Genomic DNA, 18745 nt, shown 5'->3' on the forward strand with positions numbered 1-18745 from the left:
GTTCCTGTCCAGTCTAGAACCATGGGGAATGTAAACAGGAGATTTTGAGACCCTTCAAGCTCAGAACAATGATCAAAGGGCCCCAGCAGCTTGCAGAGAAGCTCCCTTCCTTATCAGGGGCTGAGCCTTTGAGTAAATCTCAAGGGAAAGGACTGAACCTGCACAGACCCCATCATGACCACAGTAAGCCCAAGTGCAGCCAGGGGAGACGTGCACCCCTCCTGGGTAAGGGCAAGTCCAGCCCAAAGTTGCCCTCCTGCGGGGAGCTCCTGTGCCTGTGGCTGTCCGGGCCTTCACTAGTTCGCAGAAATATCCTCCCTGTTATCCCCCTCAGCTACAGCCATTGTCTCCCACTCGAATGGCCCCCTCTTCTCCCATCTCAGCAGGTCAGATCAGACCATCTGAATTTACCTGACAAACCATTAGAAGGAAGGAAAAATGGAAGAAGACCAAAGGAAATCTCCTGTTCCCTTCACTCCCCCCACCCGAGCCTCCTATCTCCCAGGACTTCTCCCACAGGGAAGGCTCGAGCTCATGTCCAACCTGTGCCTCACCTGGAGGAAGGTAACTACTCCAAAGGGTGTCTGCACGGGTTGCATCTGTGGGTCCTCTGTCAGCAGCATGTGCTGAATTCTTGACTCACTGTTATCCAAAGGGCTGTGCCAAGACACGTGGTCCCCGCTGCAGAAGGTGTTCTCTGTGGGAGAGACATGAGGACCCCCAGTGTTTGAGGCCCTGCATCTAGGCCTGGAACCCGACCTGGGATCTGAGAAGCCCAGGCAGAGAGGCTCCCCAGCCTTCCAAGGTAGCCCCTGTGAAGGAGGGGAAGCCTTTACTTGAATGGAAGTAAAGAATGTGGATATGTCCCCAGAAACAAATGTGTTCCTGATGGTCAATTCTGCCAGTCTCCAGTAAAAAGGGACAGGCTGCTAGCATGGATGCTCACTTGGCTTGCAAGGCCAGAGACTTCTGGCACCTTCACTTCTGTAGCACCTTCCATTATTTGCGGGGGGCAGGCAGCCATGATCAGGTCTGCTAAGAAAGAATAAAGTGCTTTACTGATCGGCCACCTGGTCAGAAGTCCTCAGGAAGGCTGGAGGGCAGTGAAAGCCCTTCACCTTGGAAACACATACCAGGATTTCAGTGCTGCTGAAACAGTGTTCGAAAGGGAACCGCAAACCCTGGAGGGCCTTTGAGAACTGTCACCAGTTTCCCACAGGTAGATGAATTCAGGGATTTCTGAGGAACGCTGAAGGATTCAAGTAAATGGAGGTCTGGATCACGCCTCACACGCCTCAGCAGACATGGACAGTCTGGAGGGGTGGCTGTCTCCACGAGGACACAGATGTTGTTCCCAGGCTGCCCAAGAGGAATGTGTACACACAGCCACCTCATAGCCTCACCACTGCACTTCACACAAGCCTATTACTTTAAAAAAATGTATTTAAGGTAGCATAACCACAAGGGAAAAAACACCCCTGTGGTATGAAGTCTCCCACCACCCCTGGCTCTGATCTTGGGTACCCTTCCACGGGTATTCTGCATTTACCAGCCTACATGCATCTATGGGTCCTCTCCATTTTCTTCCTTCTAATACAAATGGCAGCACACTCTTTGGTACATTTCACTTAATTACATATCTTGGAGATCATTTCATATCAGCAGAGAGAAAGCTACCTCATTCTTTAAATGGCTGTATGGTAGTTCACCGTGGTCTATCACTTATGATGTAGGAATCTCAATAGCTGAAGTCCCTTTCCTTTTGATCAATATTTATGGCAAGGTAGAACATGAATGAACACACACAGACACACACACACACACAGACACACACACACACACACACACCAGCCTGAAGGCTCCCAGGAAGGTCTGAAAGCGCTTCTGCTCTCACTTGTCTCAGTCTGAATACTAACTCCTAACTCCTTCCTTTGTCAGGTGAAGTTATAACCACCTTGTCCATGCAAGAACAGGCTAACCTCAAAAGTATTCATTCAGGATGGAGAAGGAAGACTGCTTCCTCTAAGAGACAGGGGATAATAAAGGAGAGAGAAGGCATGGCTCCAGGCAGAGCCTTCTAGAAACCTCCAAACTTCCTAACTCCTGCTGGGCCCACTCACTCTACATTTCCTCTTCTTTTACAGGAATGTGTGTCTATAAGCAACTTGCATGATGTACATGTAAGAAACAATGCAACAAGTAAAAAGATTGAATTAGTAATCCCCCTCCCTACAAGTCCAGGTCCAGATGGCTTCACTGGTAAATTTTACCACACATTTAGAAAAGAATTAATACCAGTTCTTCACAAACTCTCCCCAAAAATAAAAGAAGAGGTACCACTTCCCAATTCATTCTATGAAGCCAATATTACCCTGATACCAAAAACACCAGACAAAGGCATTACAAGAAAATAAAGCCATAGATCAATATCTCTTATTCATACAGACACAAAAATCCTCAACAAAATACTAGCAAACCAACACAGCAACGTATAAAAAGAGTTTTACACTATGACCAAGTGGGATTTATCCCAGAAATGTAAGGTTGGTTTAACATAAAAAATCGATGTAATATATCACATCAATAGAATAAAGGTTAAAAAAAACAACAAAACAAACAGGATCATCTCAATAGACACAGAAAAAGCATTTGGCAAAATCCAGTACTCTTTTATGACAAAAATACTCAAACTAGGAATAGATGGGAAAGTCTTCAACCAGTTAAAGGGCATCTACAAAAAACCTACAGCTAACATCATACTTAATGGTAAAAAACTGGATTAATTTCCCCTAAGATCAGGAACAAGAGAGAGGTACCCACTATCGCCACTTCTATTCAACATTGTATTAGAGGTTCTAACCAGGGCAATTAGGCAAGAAAAAGAAATACAAATCTAGATAGACTGGAAAGTAAATAAAACTATCTCTATTTGCAGATGACATGATTTTGTGCATAGAAACCCTAAGGAATCCACTGAAAAACTATCAGAATAAACATGTTCAGCAAGGTTGCAGGGTACAAGAGCAATATACAAAAACCAGTTGTATTTCTACACACTAGCAACGAACAATCTGAAAATTATATTAAGAAAACAATTCCAGTGGGGCTGGCCCCATGGCCGAGTGGTTAAGTTCGCACGCTCCGCTGCAGGCGGCCCAGTGTTTCGGGTTCGAATCCTGGGCATGGCACTGCTCATTAAACCATGCTGAGGCAGCGTCCCACATGCCACAACTAGAAGGACCCACAACGAAGAATATACAACTATGTACTGGGGGGCTTTGGAGAGAAAAAGGAAAAAAATAAAATCTTAAAAAAAAAAAATTCCATTTATAATAGAATGAAAAAGAATACAATACTTAGGGATAAACTTAACAAAAGAAATGTAAAACTTGTACTCTGAAGACTATAAACATTGTTGAAAGAAATTAGAGAAGACTTACATAAATGGAAAGACATCCAATGATCATGGATTGGAAGGCTTAAATATTGTTAAGGTGGCAATATTCTCCAAATTGATCTACAGATTCACTGTAATCCCTATCAAAATGCCACATGCCTTTTCTGCAGAAATTCATAAGCTGATTCTAAAATTCATATGAAAATGCAAAGGACACAGAATAGCCAAAACAATATTGAAAAAGACAAAGAAAGTTGAAAGACTTAATTTCCTGATTTCAAAACTTACTACAAAGCTACAGTTATCAACAGTGTGGTACTGGCTTACGGACAGACTTTTGATCAAGGTAACAGAATTTAGAATCCAGAAATAAACCCGCACATTTACGGCCAATAAATTTTAGACAAGAGTGCAAAGACTATTCAATATACGAAAGAACAGTCTTTTCAGCAAATGAGGCTGGAAGAACTGGATAGCCACATACAAAAGCATCAGGTTGGATCCCTTCCTTACACCATAAGCAAAAATTAATTCAAAATGGATCACAGGCCTAACTGTAATAGTTAAAGCAATCAAACTCTTAGAAGAAACATAGGAGTACATCTTCTAACCTTGGATTAGGCAATAGTTTTTAGACAAACACCAAAAGCACAAGCAACAAAAGACAGAAAAATTGGACTTCACTAAAATTAAAACCTGCTGTGCTGGAAACAGTACCATCAAGAAAGCAAAAAGAAATGCAAATCAAAACCACAATGAGACACTACTTTACATCCATTAGGATGGCTATTATAAAAATAAAAAATAAAATACCCCCCCTCCAAGAAAATAACAAGTGTTGGTGAGGATACGGAAAAATTGGAATCCTTGTGCACTGATGGTAGGAATATAAAATAGTGGGGCTGCTTTGGAAAACAGTTTGGCAATTCCACAAAATGTTAAACATGGAGTTACCATATGACCCAGCAATTCCACTCCTAGGTACATACCCAAGAGAAATGAAAACACGTCCACACAAAGACTTGTATATGAATGTTCATAGCAGCATTATTCATAAGAGCTTAAAGGTGGAAACAACCCAAATGTCCATCAACTAATGAATGAATAAATAAAATGTGGTATATCCACACAACGGAATATTATTTGGCAGTAAAAAGGAATAAAGTGCTGATACATACTACAACATGAACCTTAAAAACATGCTAAGTGAAAGAAGCCAGTCACAGAAGTCACAAAAGTCCACTTATATGGAATCTCCAGAATAGGCAAATCTATGGAGACGGCTAAATTAGTGGGTGCCTGCGGCTGGGATGGTTAGGGAGGAATGGGGAAAGACTGGTATGGGGTTGCTTTTGGGGGTGATGAAAATGTTCTAGGGCTCATTGTGGTGATGGTTTCACAACTGTGAATTACATGGGATGTGAATTATATCCCAATAACGAGGTTTTACAAAAAGAAAGGATGCAGTAGGTGAAAGGGAAGAATCCTGGGGGAAAGGCAAAGTGGGTGAAGCAAGCCCAAGGCCCTGGGTTCCTTGTGACCACCACCTCAGGGAAGGCAACTTGGCCTGGGAGAAACATGACACATAATGCCCAGACATCACAGCATTTTATAAGTCTACATGACCTGAAAGATCACCTAGTCCAACATTTGCATTTTCTACAAATGAGGAAAGCAAAGTCACGGGGCAAGTCAGCGATGTGGGCACAGCGCAACATTTCCCAAACTTCTGAGTCATCTCTAACACCCCTCAGGATTGTTGACATATCTATGTGCCACCCGTATCATTACCTACGTGTATTTTTCCCCCTAAACTTGACTGACTTTTCCTAACCTAAACAAACTTACTTTAAAAGGAAACTTCATATCACCATACTAAATAAGGAAAATAAAAAAATTAGTGTTGATTATCGTAAAGTGGAAGATAATTTGATAACTTCAAAATAATTCAATGAAAATAAAATGTTATTAATTTATCACTGATACTGTTGCCTCCCTACCTTTGTTAAAAACTGAAATGAACACGGTGTAAAGAGCTGTTAGAGGTTTAAAGAGTCGTATCAAATTGACAAAACCAGCAGGATTGAATCAGAGAACTGAAGGGGGAAGAGAGTCCTCACTAATCATGTTATTGAACATCTTGTCCAGTTACCACCTAAAATCTCCTGCTGGCTCTGGCAAACTCTGGCAGACTGGTTAACTTTGCAGGTGGGAAGGCCCTGCTCCTATTTGCCTCTGCCCCTTACTAGTTGTGACCCTGGGCAACTTGCCCAATCACAATTTATAAGTCTGTTTCCTCATCTGTACGCAGGAAATAGTGTGTCTACTCAGTGTTCTTTCCCCTGCTGCATGTTATTATTCCCGTACTGGAATATAAGACAGCAGCTACTCCCACCCAGGTCCTAGTCCGGTTACCAGAAAACAAGACATGCCACAGAGCCTGTTGTTAACAGCAAGTGCCAGTAGGTGGCACCATCACCCCTGGTTTAAGAAAGAGCTGGGCCCGTTCCCTCCAGTGCCCCTTGTCTAGCTGACGTCTGGTCTGCAGAAATAAATACCCCAAACCTGGCAGGGACTTAGGCTGGAAAGATTTGGAGTCATGACCTTTTATTAACCAGAATTGACAATGATTTAAAAATAAATGCCGTGCAAACGCAAACTGTTTAAATGAAATTAGAATGAACAGAATGTACTTTGTGGACTTCATTTGGGAAGGGGCTTAATTTAGACAGCTAGGAGGGGAGACTCCAAGGCAGGAAAGGGAGACAGACCCAGGTGCTGCTCTAGGACCAATACACTCCATCCTGAGTGCGCGTGATCAAGACTGAGTTAGAGGGGAGAAGAGGTAGAGAAGGCAGAGCCACCCACAGAAAGGTTTGGAGAGCAGGATGCTAAAAACCTTCTAGCCCAGGGGCAGGGTCTTTCCTCCCCAGCCCCGCCTGGTGGCGGAACCAGACTTACTAGCTCTGCTGTGGCCAAGAAACAGTCTTTCTTAACAATGAAAGAGCCTTGGTCACAGTTTTCAAGCCTGGCACAAAGCCACAATGGGCTCATTCTCAAGTCTGGTCTGGTCTTTATGCCCTGGATGCTCGGCCCCATTCTGTGTGGAGCCACCATGGGTCTCAGCACTCAGGCCCCAGCGCCCACCCCAGGAAGCTCTCAGCCCCTTCAGAGGGGTTTTCAAATGCTAATAATGCCTCAGTAGGAGGCCCAGCTGTTCAGTGCAGTAGTTAGAGGAGCTGGCTCCCTCTCCCTTCTCTCTCTAGATCGCTGAAGAATCCTTACCAAGACATTAGGATGCAAATCCCTGGGACACTCACCCAACGACACAGCAGAGGCCCCACCTGGGGTCTGAAGGCAGGCCATTCCAGGTGAGGCCCGGCTGCTCACTTTCCATTCCCTCCTTCCCTCTTCCTCTGAGACCTGCCTCCAAGTACCACGAGAAACCTCCGGCAGCTGCTGCCTGTTTGGCAAATTCACCGGAGGGGAAACACCTCTCCAAGGTGACAAAGAGTCCAAACACTTCCAGGTACAGTCTGCCCCTTGCTTAGTTGAAAGTTTTCATTACTCTGTCTCCTTCTCCATTAACAGACAACTCCCTGGCAAGAACTCTTAAAAGTTGGGGGCGCTGCATGGGTATGCAGATTCTAACTGGCCCCTCAAATTGGCCGTCACTCTACCCCTACCTCCAAAGCATCCAGCTTTAGTCATGGTGGTTTGAAGCTTGACTGTACTGGATATAAGAAGTTAGCAAAATCGACAGAAATGGGTTGCAGAAGAAAACAGCTATTGTTTGCAAAATAATTAGTGCTGCCTTTGAAACACTGAGAAACAAATACATTCTTCAGGAGTCCTTAATTCATCCCAACTCTGGAGAATGACTGTCTCAATTCTGTGTGAAAGTACAGTGCCAGTGATGTTTTTACACAATAGCTCAGAAAGCAATGCCCCATGTCCCACTCCCCATCTCAGTGGTCAGAACTAATACACTTGGTGCAAGGAGAATGCGTTAATGTAGTCTTTTGGAGCCCAAAAGCTCCATGGCTGTAGCTTGAAGTCCCGAAGTTAAACGCCCTTTCGAGTGGTCTGAGATGGTTACATGTTCCAGGGATGGAGGGTGAGGGAAGGAAACCCAGCTGAATAGTGCTAGGTGTCAAATGAGTGGCTGGTCTGCATGAGGTGTTTTAGAGAGAGCAGGAAGGTGGGAGGTGGCCCAAAGCAGGCTGGAGTTTGTCAACTTTAAGTCAAATTTCTGAACAATGGGGTAGCCATCAGAGTCCCTCAAACAGTTTCCATCCTTCTTGCCTTCTTTGTGTTCAAAAATCACTTTGACAACCAGGGCCTAAATATCCTACTGAAGACACAGTGCTGGTTTAAGGGGGTTTAGCAGTTCTTCCCTAAAATGCCAGATACACCCCTAGATGCTCCCAGCAACACAGACTGCTGATAAGGAAGGGTAAGGGAGCCTGTCCTCCTGTCTCCAGAAAGTCCCAGGATGAAGCCAACACACATGGGGAGAATCTGGCAACTGCCTAACCTCACCCTCCTTCCTGAGAACGCCCAGGCTGCTGCTGCAGCCACTGTGGGCTGCTTGGCAGAGCTGGGCCCAGAGAAGGTCTCCTCTGAGATTGGAAGAGAGCCCTTTAAAGTCAACTGAAGCCCATGAACTGAACTATATTTATGAGAGCAAAAATACAAGTCTGCACAGGCCCAGGCAGCCTCATGACCCCCAGTGAGACAAGACAACCTGGAGGTTTTGCTGGATGAACCAGCCCTGGCTGAGGAGTGGAGGAGGTAAAGTTCAAAGTCAGTCCTGTTGGCCTTTGCCCAGCCCAGATGTTCCTAATTGGGGCCATTAAGTGTGCCCACTGCCCTTGCTGGACCCCTCGCATAATCCTATTCTAATTTCTGAAGCCCAGATGTCTTCTCCGCACTCTAATCCAAGCTGGGGGGAGGTAAGCGGGGATGCGTGTGCCTAGTCTATTTGTTTCTTGGTATATTTCCAGAAATGAAGAGCCTACAAAATTTTAGGAAGTCATAGGGTGTAGGACAGCCTGATGCCACTGCCACAGACTACATTTCTGAAGCCCTTAATATACCCATGAGATGCTATGCTCATTCTGGGGAAGGAGTGACCCCCAGCATTGCACAGAGGGCTCTGCCCTAGCTATCCTAGCACCCTAGGACTCAAGAGCATCCAGGCCTCCTCCACCTCCACCTGACAGCACCCACCAAAGGAAGGACACAGGCCCTTTTCCCACTGGGGAAGATCAGCACTCACCTCTTCCTGGTAACAGAAACTCGCCTTCCTCCAGGGATCCTCACAAAGCTGCGAGTGAGCACTGCCTGCCTGCCTGCCCTACTCCCCATCCCCAAGCCAAAGCTAAGAGTTCAGTCCAGAGCCTTGCAGCATGGTGAGGCAAGGCCCCCCCAGGTACTCTGGATAGCAGTGGAGAGCAACGATGTATGCACATCATATAGGAGCAAAAAACAGGTATGTCCTGGGTAATTCCCCTTTAATGCTTGAGCGCTGCAAGGAGAAGATAAGAGTGGGATACTCTGGAGCTCAGGGGCTTCAACTGGTGGAAAACAACAGAATTTGGCACCCGCGCCCTTCTCCACATACATGCACAGCAGACAAGATGCTTATAGAGAAGGAGACTCCAGGAGCATGAGTGCACAACAGCCCCACTACAGGGTTTCAAATCAAACACTTCCAAAGAAAGGCCAAGACAGAAGCCTTTCTTCAAGAACGACAACATAACAATAAAACAAACTGTGTGTGCAGAAGGGAGAGGCAGATTCCCCGCACGGGTGAGAACGAGCCTCTGTGGGTAGCAGGCGAAGTTCTTCATGGCTGGGCGGATAGTGTGGATGGTGGCCAGTCGTCACTTTTCCAACCTGGTCAAGGGGTGGAAGCAAGAATGAAACCCCTCTCCCACCTTTTTAAAGTTCTGAAAGCAGTTTCATGACTTGAAAGTTAATTTGAGTGTTTGGTTAGAGAGCTTCCCTCAACCAGTTCTGTCCGATATTAATTTGGCTAAATGTGGTTGCAAGACACTGTGCGGGAAACAGACGTGCTGTACCGCTTGATTACAGAAAGAGCAAGAGAAAGCATGTTTGTTCTTAAAAAACTGAAAGGAAACATAAAGGATATTCCTTTTAGGTTTTGCCCAGAATCAAACAAATCACCAAGGATTAGAAAGCCAGTCAAAGGAGACTCAAAATTGTTTCCCTATGTATTTTCTTAAAAACCTCTGGCTCTCCAGCTTCCTCCCTCTCCCTCAAAGCCACAATCACAAAGGCAAATACTGAAGTGTAAGGGAAATCTCTTTCATAAGCTCAGCAAACTGGAATAGGGGTTGCAGCAGGGGAGGCAGGAGGCTCATGGGCTGCTGGGGCTCTGGGGCTCTCACCCAAAAGCGAGTCTCTGGGGGCGCTGCAGACCTTTTCAGACTGGCTCACCACCCGGCAATGGTGTGGTTCCCCCAGAGGCAGGCTGCAGATGCCTGACACTCACCTTGAGTCTGCACGCACACGCACAGGGCCACGGCAGGACAACCTCATTCTCTCCAAGGTGACAGTGGGTACCTTGACTGTAAACAGCTTGGCAGGGGTTTACCCGCCACAGCTTGTAGCTGTCACTAGTCAAATCCTATTCATTCATCCACTATGTGCCATGCCCTCCTGTAAGGAATACAGGTCCTTGCTCACCGTTTCAAGGGAGCCTTGAGTCCTAAGCTAGTAGCTGCTTTCACTTTTGTTCTAAACAGCTCTGTCTGTTTAGATGCCTGTCAGTATGGGAAGGAAGAGTCTTCTGCCCAGAGGCTTGTAACAGGGCAAAAACTGCTCTTGCTCCTCTCACTCTCCTTAACCAGCACAGAGGGCCCAACCACCCACATGCAGGTCAGAGTACAAGCTCCTTTGTTCTTAAAGCCACAGTGACAGGGGGTTTTAAACTTGCAGTCCATATATACATTTCAACCAAAGAAATGCCAGGAGATCCTTTAAAGCTTTAAAATCAAGCCTATGACTCTACTTCTTCCCTCTTTTTTCCTGAATAGACTAGCTCGATCTACATGATCGAGAGTAAATGAAAATCTATTTACTTGCCAGGCACATGTAAACTAGTACAGTCACTCTGGAGGGCCACATGGCAGAACCTGTTAATATAAAACCTAATCATTCTACCTCTTAGTATCTATACTACAGCAAAACATTCTCACAAGGAGGAATGAACAAGGATGTTCACAGCATCCGTGCACTGTTTGCAATAGTGGAAAAATGGAAACAATCTAAATGTGCGTCACTAAGAGAATGGCTAAATTATGGCTTATCCATACTACAAAGTCACAGGCAGCAGTAAAAACGAATTAGATCAATCTTCATATATTGACATGGAAAGATCTCCAAGATATACCGTTAACCAAAAGATCCAATTGTGAAAGACAGTACAATTTCACTTACATTAAAGAAGGAAAAAATATATATATAAACCCAAACCATTTCTATAGGTACCTAGAAGGAACATGAATACACAGAAGAAAGTCTAGATGGTTGCAAGGACCCACACCAAACAGAAAAGTGGTTCCCTTTAGGGAAAGGCCTAGGATTGGGTCATGCAATCAAGGGGGACTCTGACATTATCTGTAGAGTCTGAATTTTCAACCTCCAAAATGCATTTATGAATTATCGGGATATTTTTAAAAAATAAAATTAGAGAGAAGAACTCCTCCTTGCTATCTCTGACGTGCAGCAGGAAGTCCTTTAGCAGCTCCGACAGCCATCGCACTGGCTACCCCACCACTCTGAGCGCAGATCTGGACGGGCCTGGAATCTACTGGACCATCCTTGGCTCACATCTAAAATGTCACCAGTGGCACTTTCACCAGCTAAGCTTTTAAGTTCTTAAACGCCCCACCTTCTCCTGAATTAACCAAACAAATGATGCTGGTCCTCTTGCCACGGACTTCAAACTTTCCCCATTTCTTTATTTTTCTTCCTCTCTTAGTGGTTATGGTCAGTTACCTAAAAACAATACCCCTTCTCTCCCTTGCAGTTTTTGTTCTTAGTCCCATTTCTGTACACGGTACACTGTTTCTTATTAGTACTTTCAGCATTCTTACTGCTTTGCAGCTCAGGGTTAACACTGCTCTTAAAACATCTAAATCTAAAATCAAAATGGTAAATACATTTATAGGCCAACAGCCAGACAGGCCCAGTGAAGAGGAGCGTACACACCGAAGAGTCCCATTTGTTAGGGGTGGACAGAGCCGATGCCCTTCTGCTCCGGGGCACAGCTGCATTTCTATCTATAATCATTCCTGAGTCAAAGAACTTTAGCATAGCCCTAATTTTGCCTAATTCCAAAGAGAGAGGGCATTTTGCCCCTTTGCAGAAGTCTGGAAATCTGGAGGGACACACTACTCTAGGACAAACTTTTTTGCTTTACTGTCAATTTGCGTTTGCTTTGGGAAGGGAGAGAGTTGTATTCTTGACATTTATAGGCTAGGAGGTGCAGAGAGAATAAGCATCTCTGTTCTTCCTTCAGGAGAGAGGGTAATGAGGACAGAATGGTCCCGGCACCTTTCAGAAGAAGAACCTGGTTATGCCCTGGCTGTATGTACAGGAAGCATTTGGTTTTCAATTAACACAAAGAGAGAAACCTTCTGGAGCCAGATAAGAAGTTAAGTAGAACAAAAAAGAAATGCTTATCTCAAGTACTGTCCTGATCACAGAAAACAAGTCTACCCTCACCCAGACTACAAGTTCAAACGTAATCGAGAGTGGAACCGTTCAATGGCAGGCCTGGTGCAGCTCAGGGTTTCACCCCAACACTCTCAGGAAAGAGTCACTAGATTCAGTCTGGCGGCAGAGAAAACTGGATGAATCAATCAAACCAAAACAATAAATTTCAACCCTTCTTCCCAGCCACCAACCACACTGAAACCGTCTGACGAGAAAGGAAAGCACGTGGTATGAAGGTGACTTGAGAGAACAGGAGGACATGGTTTCTAAGGAATTCTTTCTCACTTAATCCACTAGGGCTTGCCCACCCCACCAGATAGCTTCTTTGCACTTTGTACCTCGTGAAAGCACGTTAGAAAAAAATTCTGTCACTCCTCATGTGAAACTTAGGTACTGAAAACAAGAAAATAAACAAATAACTTAAGGTGAATTTTCAACCAAAGTAGAGAAAATAATACAATGAACTCCCATCTAACCATTACTTGGCTTCAGTAATTATCAACTCATGGACAATCTGAATCATCTATAACCACCCCCACCAACTTCCCGCCCTATCCCCATAGGATTATTTTGAAGCAAATCTCAGACATCCTATCATTCATCCATAAACATTTTAGTATGAATCTCTAAATGATAAGGACTCTTTCTAAAAACATAACCACCATTACAAGCATCACACCTGAAAAATGACACTAGTTTCTGAATATTATCAAATACCAAAGTTATTGTTCAAACTGACTATCCATAAATGTCTTTTACTGTTGGTTTGTTCAAATTACTATCAAAACAAGGATCACACAGTGTATTGGCTGTTTTATTTTTATTTATTTTGGTGAAGAAGACTGGCCCTGAGCTAACATCTCCACCAATCTTTTTTTTTTTTTCTTGAGGAAGATTGTCCCTGAGCTAACATCTCTGCCAATCTTCCTCTATTTTGTATATGGGACGCCTCCACAGCATGGCTTGATGAGTGGTGTATAGGTCTGCACCCATGATCTGAACCCGTGAACCCAGGGCTCCTGAAGTGGAGCACACAAACTTAACCACTATGCCACCAGGCTGGCCCTTGGTTTGTTTGTTTGTTTATTTATTTATTATTTTTTTTTTAGCAAGATTAGCCCTGAGCTAACATCCATGCCCTTCTTCCTCTACTTTACATGGGGGATGCCTGCCACAGCATGGGTTGATAAGCGGTGTATAGGTCTCCACTGGGCCAGCCCCCCTGGTTTATTTTTTTAAGGCTTTTTATTCTTTTTTTTTTTTTTTTAAGATTGGCACCTGAGCTAACAACTGTTACTAATCTTCTTTTTTTTCCCTGCTTTTTCTCCCCCAATCTCCCCAGTACATAGTTGTATATTTTAGTTGTGGGTCCTTCTAGTTGTGGCATGTGGGACACCGCCTCAACATGGCCTGAGGAGCAGTGCCTTGTCCACGCCCAGGATCTGAACCAGCAAAAACCTGGGCCTCCAAAGCACAGCGCAGAACTTAACCACTCGGCCCCGGGACTGGCCCCAAGGCTTTTTATTCTAAAAGTTTTTCCCTCTTCCTCTTTTTTCCCTCTTGTTGAAGAAACACAGTTGTTTGTCCAGCAGAATTTCCCGCAGCCTGAATTTTGCTGATTGCATTCCCATGGTGTCATTTATCATATTCCTCCGTCCCTTGGCGTTTCCCGTAAATACCAAAGGTGAGAACTAGAAGTTGTGACATTAGCAGCCAGTGATGACAACTGCCTAGATCCAGTATTTTGTTAGGATGTTCCAAATATGATTCTATCATTCTTTATAATTTTTTAGCTGGAAATCTTCTCTAAAGTTACCCTAAGGTAATTTATACAGGAAAATTAGATTAAATGTGTGGCCCTTTTCCTTTATTTGCCAGTTTGAGAATAATAAATTGTCAATCTTCTAAAGATGATCAGTCAAGTTTTTTTGTTGTTTGCCTTTTTAAATATTATTATGAACATATGGATTTTAATATATTTGATGTGTTTCAATCCATTGCAGTTGCTATTGTATTAATACTTATATTGTCCTATCTTTGGCTGGTGGAAGTCTCTACAATAGACTTCTGGGTCTGTTGATATGACCCTCGCAATCTTTGGTAGCTTCCTTGTTTTCTGGTATAAAAAGATGTTGTAAGTTCATCTTGTATATTTTCTGTACCATATCTGGAATCAGCCATTTCTCCAAAAAGACCTGGTTTCTTTTAATAAGAAATGGTAAATAGTGACCACAATCTGGGCCCAGAAGTGCTTATTGCTATTGGATTGATTATTGTTTCAAGAGTTTTTTGGTGAACAGATATTAAATTTCTTTTTTAAAAAGAGAAAACACACCTTGAGTTCATCCTGATATTTCCAGTTAAAATTTAATAATACAGCATTTTTACTTATTTGATTTTTATATCTGTACTTTTTTCTCTTATGCTGAAAATCTTGGTTTCTAATGTAATTACTTATTTGCTTTATCCTATTACATACATACACTAGTTTCAGAATAATAATATTATTATTAACAATATGATTACTGAAAAGTGTTTTTTGTCTTTGTGATATACCTATTAGGGATATACAGTTAAATTACTGTGTTTTAAAATCTATGTGTATTTTTCTGACATTACACTCATCTGCTGTGAATTTTATTTGTTCCATTTTGCTTTTAATTTTTAGGAAATGCAGCAGGCCGACTTTAAGGCTGCCCCCCGACCCCCACTCCTCTGGTGTTCACACCTTGTATAATTCTCTCCCCTTGAGCGTGGGCAAGACTTATAACTTGCTTCTTGCCAACAGAATATGGCAAAAGTAAAGAGATTTTACAGATGTAATTAAGATCCCAACTCAGTTGGTTTTTAAATTTTTTGATTTTTGATTTTTAGTTGTAATAAAATACACATAACATGAAATTTACCATCTTAACCACCTTTAAGCGTACAGTTCAGCAGTGTCACATAACCCACAGTGTTGTGCAGCCAATCTCTAGAACTCTTTTCTTGAAAAACTGAAATTCTGTACCCATTAAACAACAATTCCTCATTCCACCCCTCCCCACAGCCCCTGGCACCCACCATTCAACTTTTCGTCTCTATGAATTTGACTTACTCCAGATATCACATATACGTGGAATATCACAATATTTGTCTTTTTGTGACTGGCTTAATAATAGCATAATGTCCTCAAGGTTCATCCAGATTGTGGCATGTGTTAAAATTTCCTTCCTTTTTTAGGCTGAATAATTTTCCATTGTATGTATATACCATGTTTTGTCTATCAATTCGTCTGTTGATGGACATTTGGGTTGCTTCCACCTTTTGGCTATTGCAAATAATGTTGCTATAAGCATGGGTGTACAAATATCTCTTTGAGACCCTGCTTTCAATTCTTCTGGATATATGCCCAGAAGTGGAACTGTTAGATCATATGCTAATTCTATGTTTAACTTCTTGAGGAACCGTTATACTGTTTTCCATAGTGACTGCACTATTTTACATTCCTACTAGCAACACACAAGCATTCCAGTTTCTCCAAATCCTTGCCAACACTTACTACTTTCTGGGTTTTTTTTTTTTTTAATAGTAACCATCCTAATGGGTGTGAGGCCAAATCAAATGGAGATTTTCTTTAGTAGACTTGACTGAATCGGGTGAAAACCCTTTTAAAAAGGACTGTACACACACACACACACACACACACGTCAGAGACTCTTTCTGCGTTGCTAGCTTTGAAGAAGCAAGCTGCCTTGAATCCTATAGGTGCAAGGAAAGGAATTCTGCCAACAGCCTGAGGGAACTTGAAGGCAGGTCCCTCCCCGGTAGAGCCCCCAGATAAGAATGCAGCGCAGCAAACACTTTGATTTCAGCCTCGTGAGACCCCGAGCAGAGGACCCAGAAAGCTGTGCTCAGACCACTGACCCAACAAACTGTGAGGTAATATTAAATGTGTGTTGTTTTAAGCCACTAATTTTGTGATAATTTGTTTTATAGCACAGAAAGTGAACACAGGAAAAATGTTCATGTTCATTTTGATTTAATTTTGTTTTATAATTATATGAAATTTTACATGGTTCCAAAGTCATAAATCTGAAAAACAAAGCATACTCAGAAAAGTCTGGGTTCCTGTGCTCCCCCTTCTGTTCCCTCCTTTTCCCATAGATCGCCATTTAAAAAATATTATGGTTTATCCTTCCATTTAAAAATATAAAGAAAAACATGTTTTCTTATGCAAATGATAACTTACTATACATACTTTTCTCCACATTGCTTTTTTTTTTTCCTTTTTTCTTTCTTAAGATTACAATAGCCATAGTTTTATTTCAGTCACAATGCCTTCTATTTGATTCTATATCCCTGAATATTTGACAACTTTTTAGGCTGAATGAAAAAGAAAATGTTTTGCATTGATTCATTTGCCTGCCATTTTAAATAATCACCCTGAGGACACTGCACAGACATTCTGTTTTTGTTCTTGTTTTTTGGTGAGGAAGATTGGCTCTGAGCTAACAGCTCTGCCAATCTTCCTCTATTTTGTATGTGGGACACCATCACAGCATGATTTGACGAACGGCGTGTGGGTCTGCACCCGCAAACCTTGGGCCACCAAAGCGGAGGGTGCAAACTTAACCACTATGCCACCAGGCCAGCCCCACAGACATTTTTGATGAGGCAGTTCCACTGGTTACGCTCACCAACGTTATCACTATTACCATCAAGTCCTTTACTGCACAGATAGAATGATGAGTATTCATATTCCCAAACATAACTGCCTAATGTATACTGAAATATCTGAAATACAGTGGTTGGATTTATACATATTAAGAGATATCTCATTAACCTAGAATGTATTCTATTTATATGACCAAGATCATAAACACATAAAACATGCTGTATGAATTACAAGAAAGACTTTAATTTCCTGGTGCCAAACTGATTGCATTAGTAACCCCAATTAATATTCTCTCTGCATTCATGTATTTTACCTATAACTCCTTAATCCCCTCCCCCTCTGACCCTAGGCTTGGCCATGGGACTTACTCTGGCCAACGGGACAGGAGCAAACACAAGCAGAGGCTTGACAAAGCAGGCACCCATGTCCACTTCTTCCCACGCACCCATCACTGCTGTGAGAAGATGCCTGCACTGGTTATTACAAAGAGTGCTTCAGTCAACAGCCATTTGTGAATGTCTTCATATTTTTGCTCAGATCTTTGGGATTCCTAGAAGTGAGATTGCTGCGTCAAAGGGTAAACAGATAAGCATTTTGCTAGATACTCATCCGTTCTCTTCCACACAGCACCATTTTGCATCTCCCCATGAAAGGATGAAAGTGCCTGTTTCCTCCGAGCTTGACAACAGGGTATGCTATCAAAATTGGATTTCTGCTAATCTGACAAGTGAGAAGTTGTATCTCAGGGTAGCTTAACTTGCATTTCTCTTATTATGAGTGAGGCAAACATCTTTCTTTTCATGTCTTTATGGGCCATTTGCTTGAAACATCAACTTTTAACCCAAAGAGCTTTTTAGTTGACCTCATCTATGGCAACCCCCAGGGTTAAATTAATAAAACACTGACTTCTCTTAGCTCTGTCACTGGCCACCAGAGCGTAAGGTGAGAGCATCAGGGGACAGTCACCTCAAATGCATGATGTTTACCCTCAAGTCCAAGGCAAAAACAGATCCTCAAGTGAAGATTCTCCACGTAATGGCACTTCTCTTGCTTTATTCTCAGATTTTCCTTTGCTGTGTAACTTTAAAAGTGTCTTAACTTCTCTGTAATCTTTATTTTGTGTATCAAAACATGACGGTACTGTCTACCTTGCAGGGTAGTTTTTAGAATCAAATAAAAGAGTTAAAATACATAAAAATTGCCTTGTGTGATGAAAATGCCGTACAAATTAAGCAACTGTTATTTATTTGAAAGATTCTACCACTGGAAAACATGGCCACTGTTTACAAGAAAAAAGAGTGAAGGCAGAAGAGTGCAGCGAGAAGTGAGACAGAGAGTCCATCCCCGGGGGCAAAGCAGACCACTTCCTCAGGGAGCCAGGATTCTAATTTTTGGCTCAGGAAACTAACCCCACTCCTTCCTTAGTTTACATCAAGAAACACAGCTACAGTATTTATGAGTGTTCTCAGAGATCACCCAGCTGGGTCAGACCCGAAGGGGCCTGGAACAGAAAGCACCAGGCAGGGGAAGGAGGCAGGCCGTTTGCAGAAAGTCAGATTGGAGCACGGCAGAAGTGGTTCTCAGCATGCTGGATTAGAAGAAAAACAAGCGTGTACTAAGTAGCCTCTGGCTTCAGTGGTCTGAGCTCCCACATCAGCAATCCCATGGCCAGCACTTAAAGCCCCTCTACCAAGACCTGGGCCAGAGATGCCCAGACTTCATTCGTGTGTTTCAGAGATGGTGAGTGTGCTGCCTCCAGAGGCTGCCCACGTGAGGAAATGCTTCCACATCCCAAAGAATGGTTAACAGCTTTCTGGTTCTCTCCTCTGGGTAACAAAGAAAAAGTCAAATCCCTCTTCCATATGGCAAGACCTCAAATATTTTTAAAACACCTGTTGTGGGTCATAGTTCACCACTCCCCACACCTCATCTCAAAGTCTTTT

At 43.0% G+C, this 18745-nt stretch overlaps 1 protein-coding gene across 2 annotated transcripts in view; it reads right to left on the reverse strand.

Moving 5' to 3' along the window:
• Positions 1-18745, reverse strand: part of SUFU (SUFU negative regulator of hedgehog signaling) — a 105905-nt gene that overhangs the window by 36702 nt on the left and 50458 nt on the right. For both annotated transcript variants that reach the window (XM_001498704.7, XM_005602270.4), the window contains exon 4: positions 555-697. In XM_001498704.7, the coding sequence (XP_001498754.2) occupies positions 555-697 (143 nt within the window). The remainder of the gene's footprint in view (positions 1-554; positions 698-18745) is intronic.

Source organism: Equus caballus, chromosome 1 (assembly GCF_041296265.1).
Source record: "Equus caballus isolate H_3958 breed thoroughbred chromosome 1, TB-T2T, whole genome shotgun sequence".
NCBI classification, from domain to species: domain Eukaryota; kingdom Metazoa; phylum Chordata; class Mammalia; order Perissodactyla; family Equidae; genus Equus; species Equus caballus.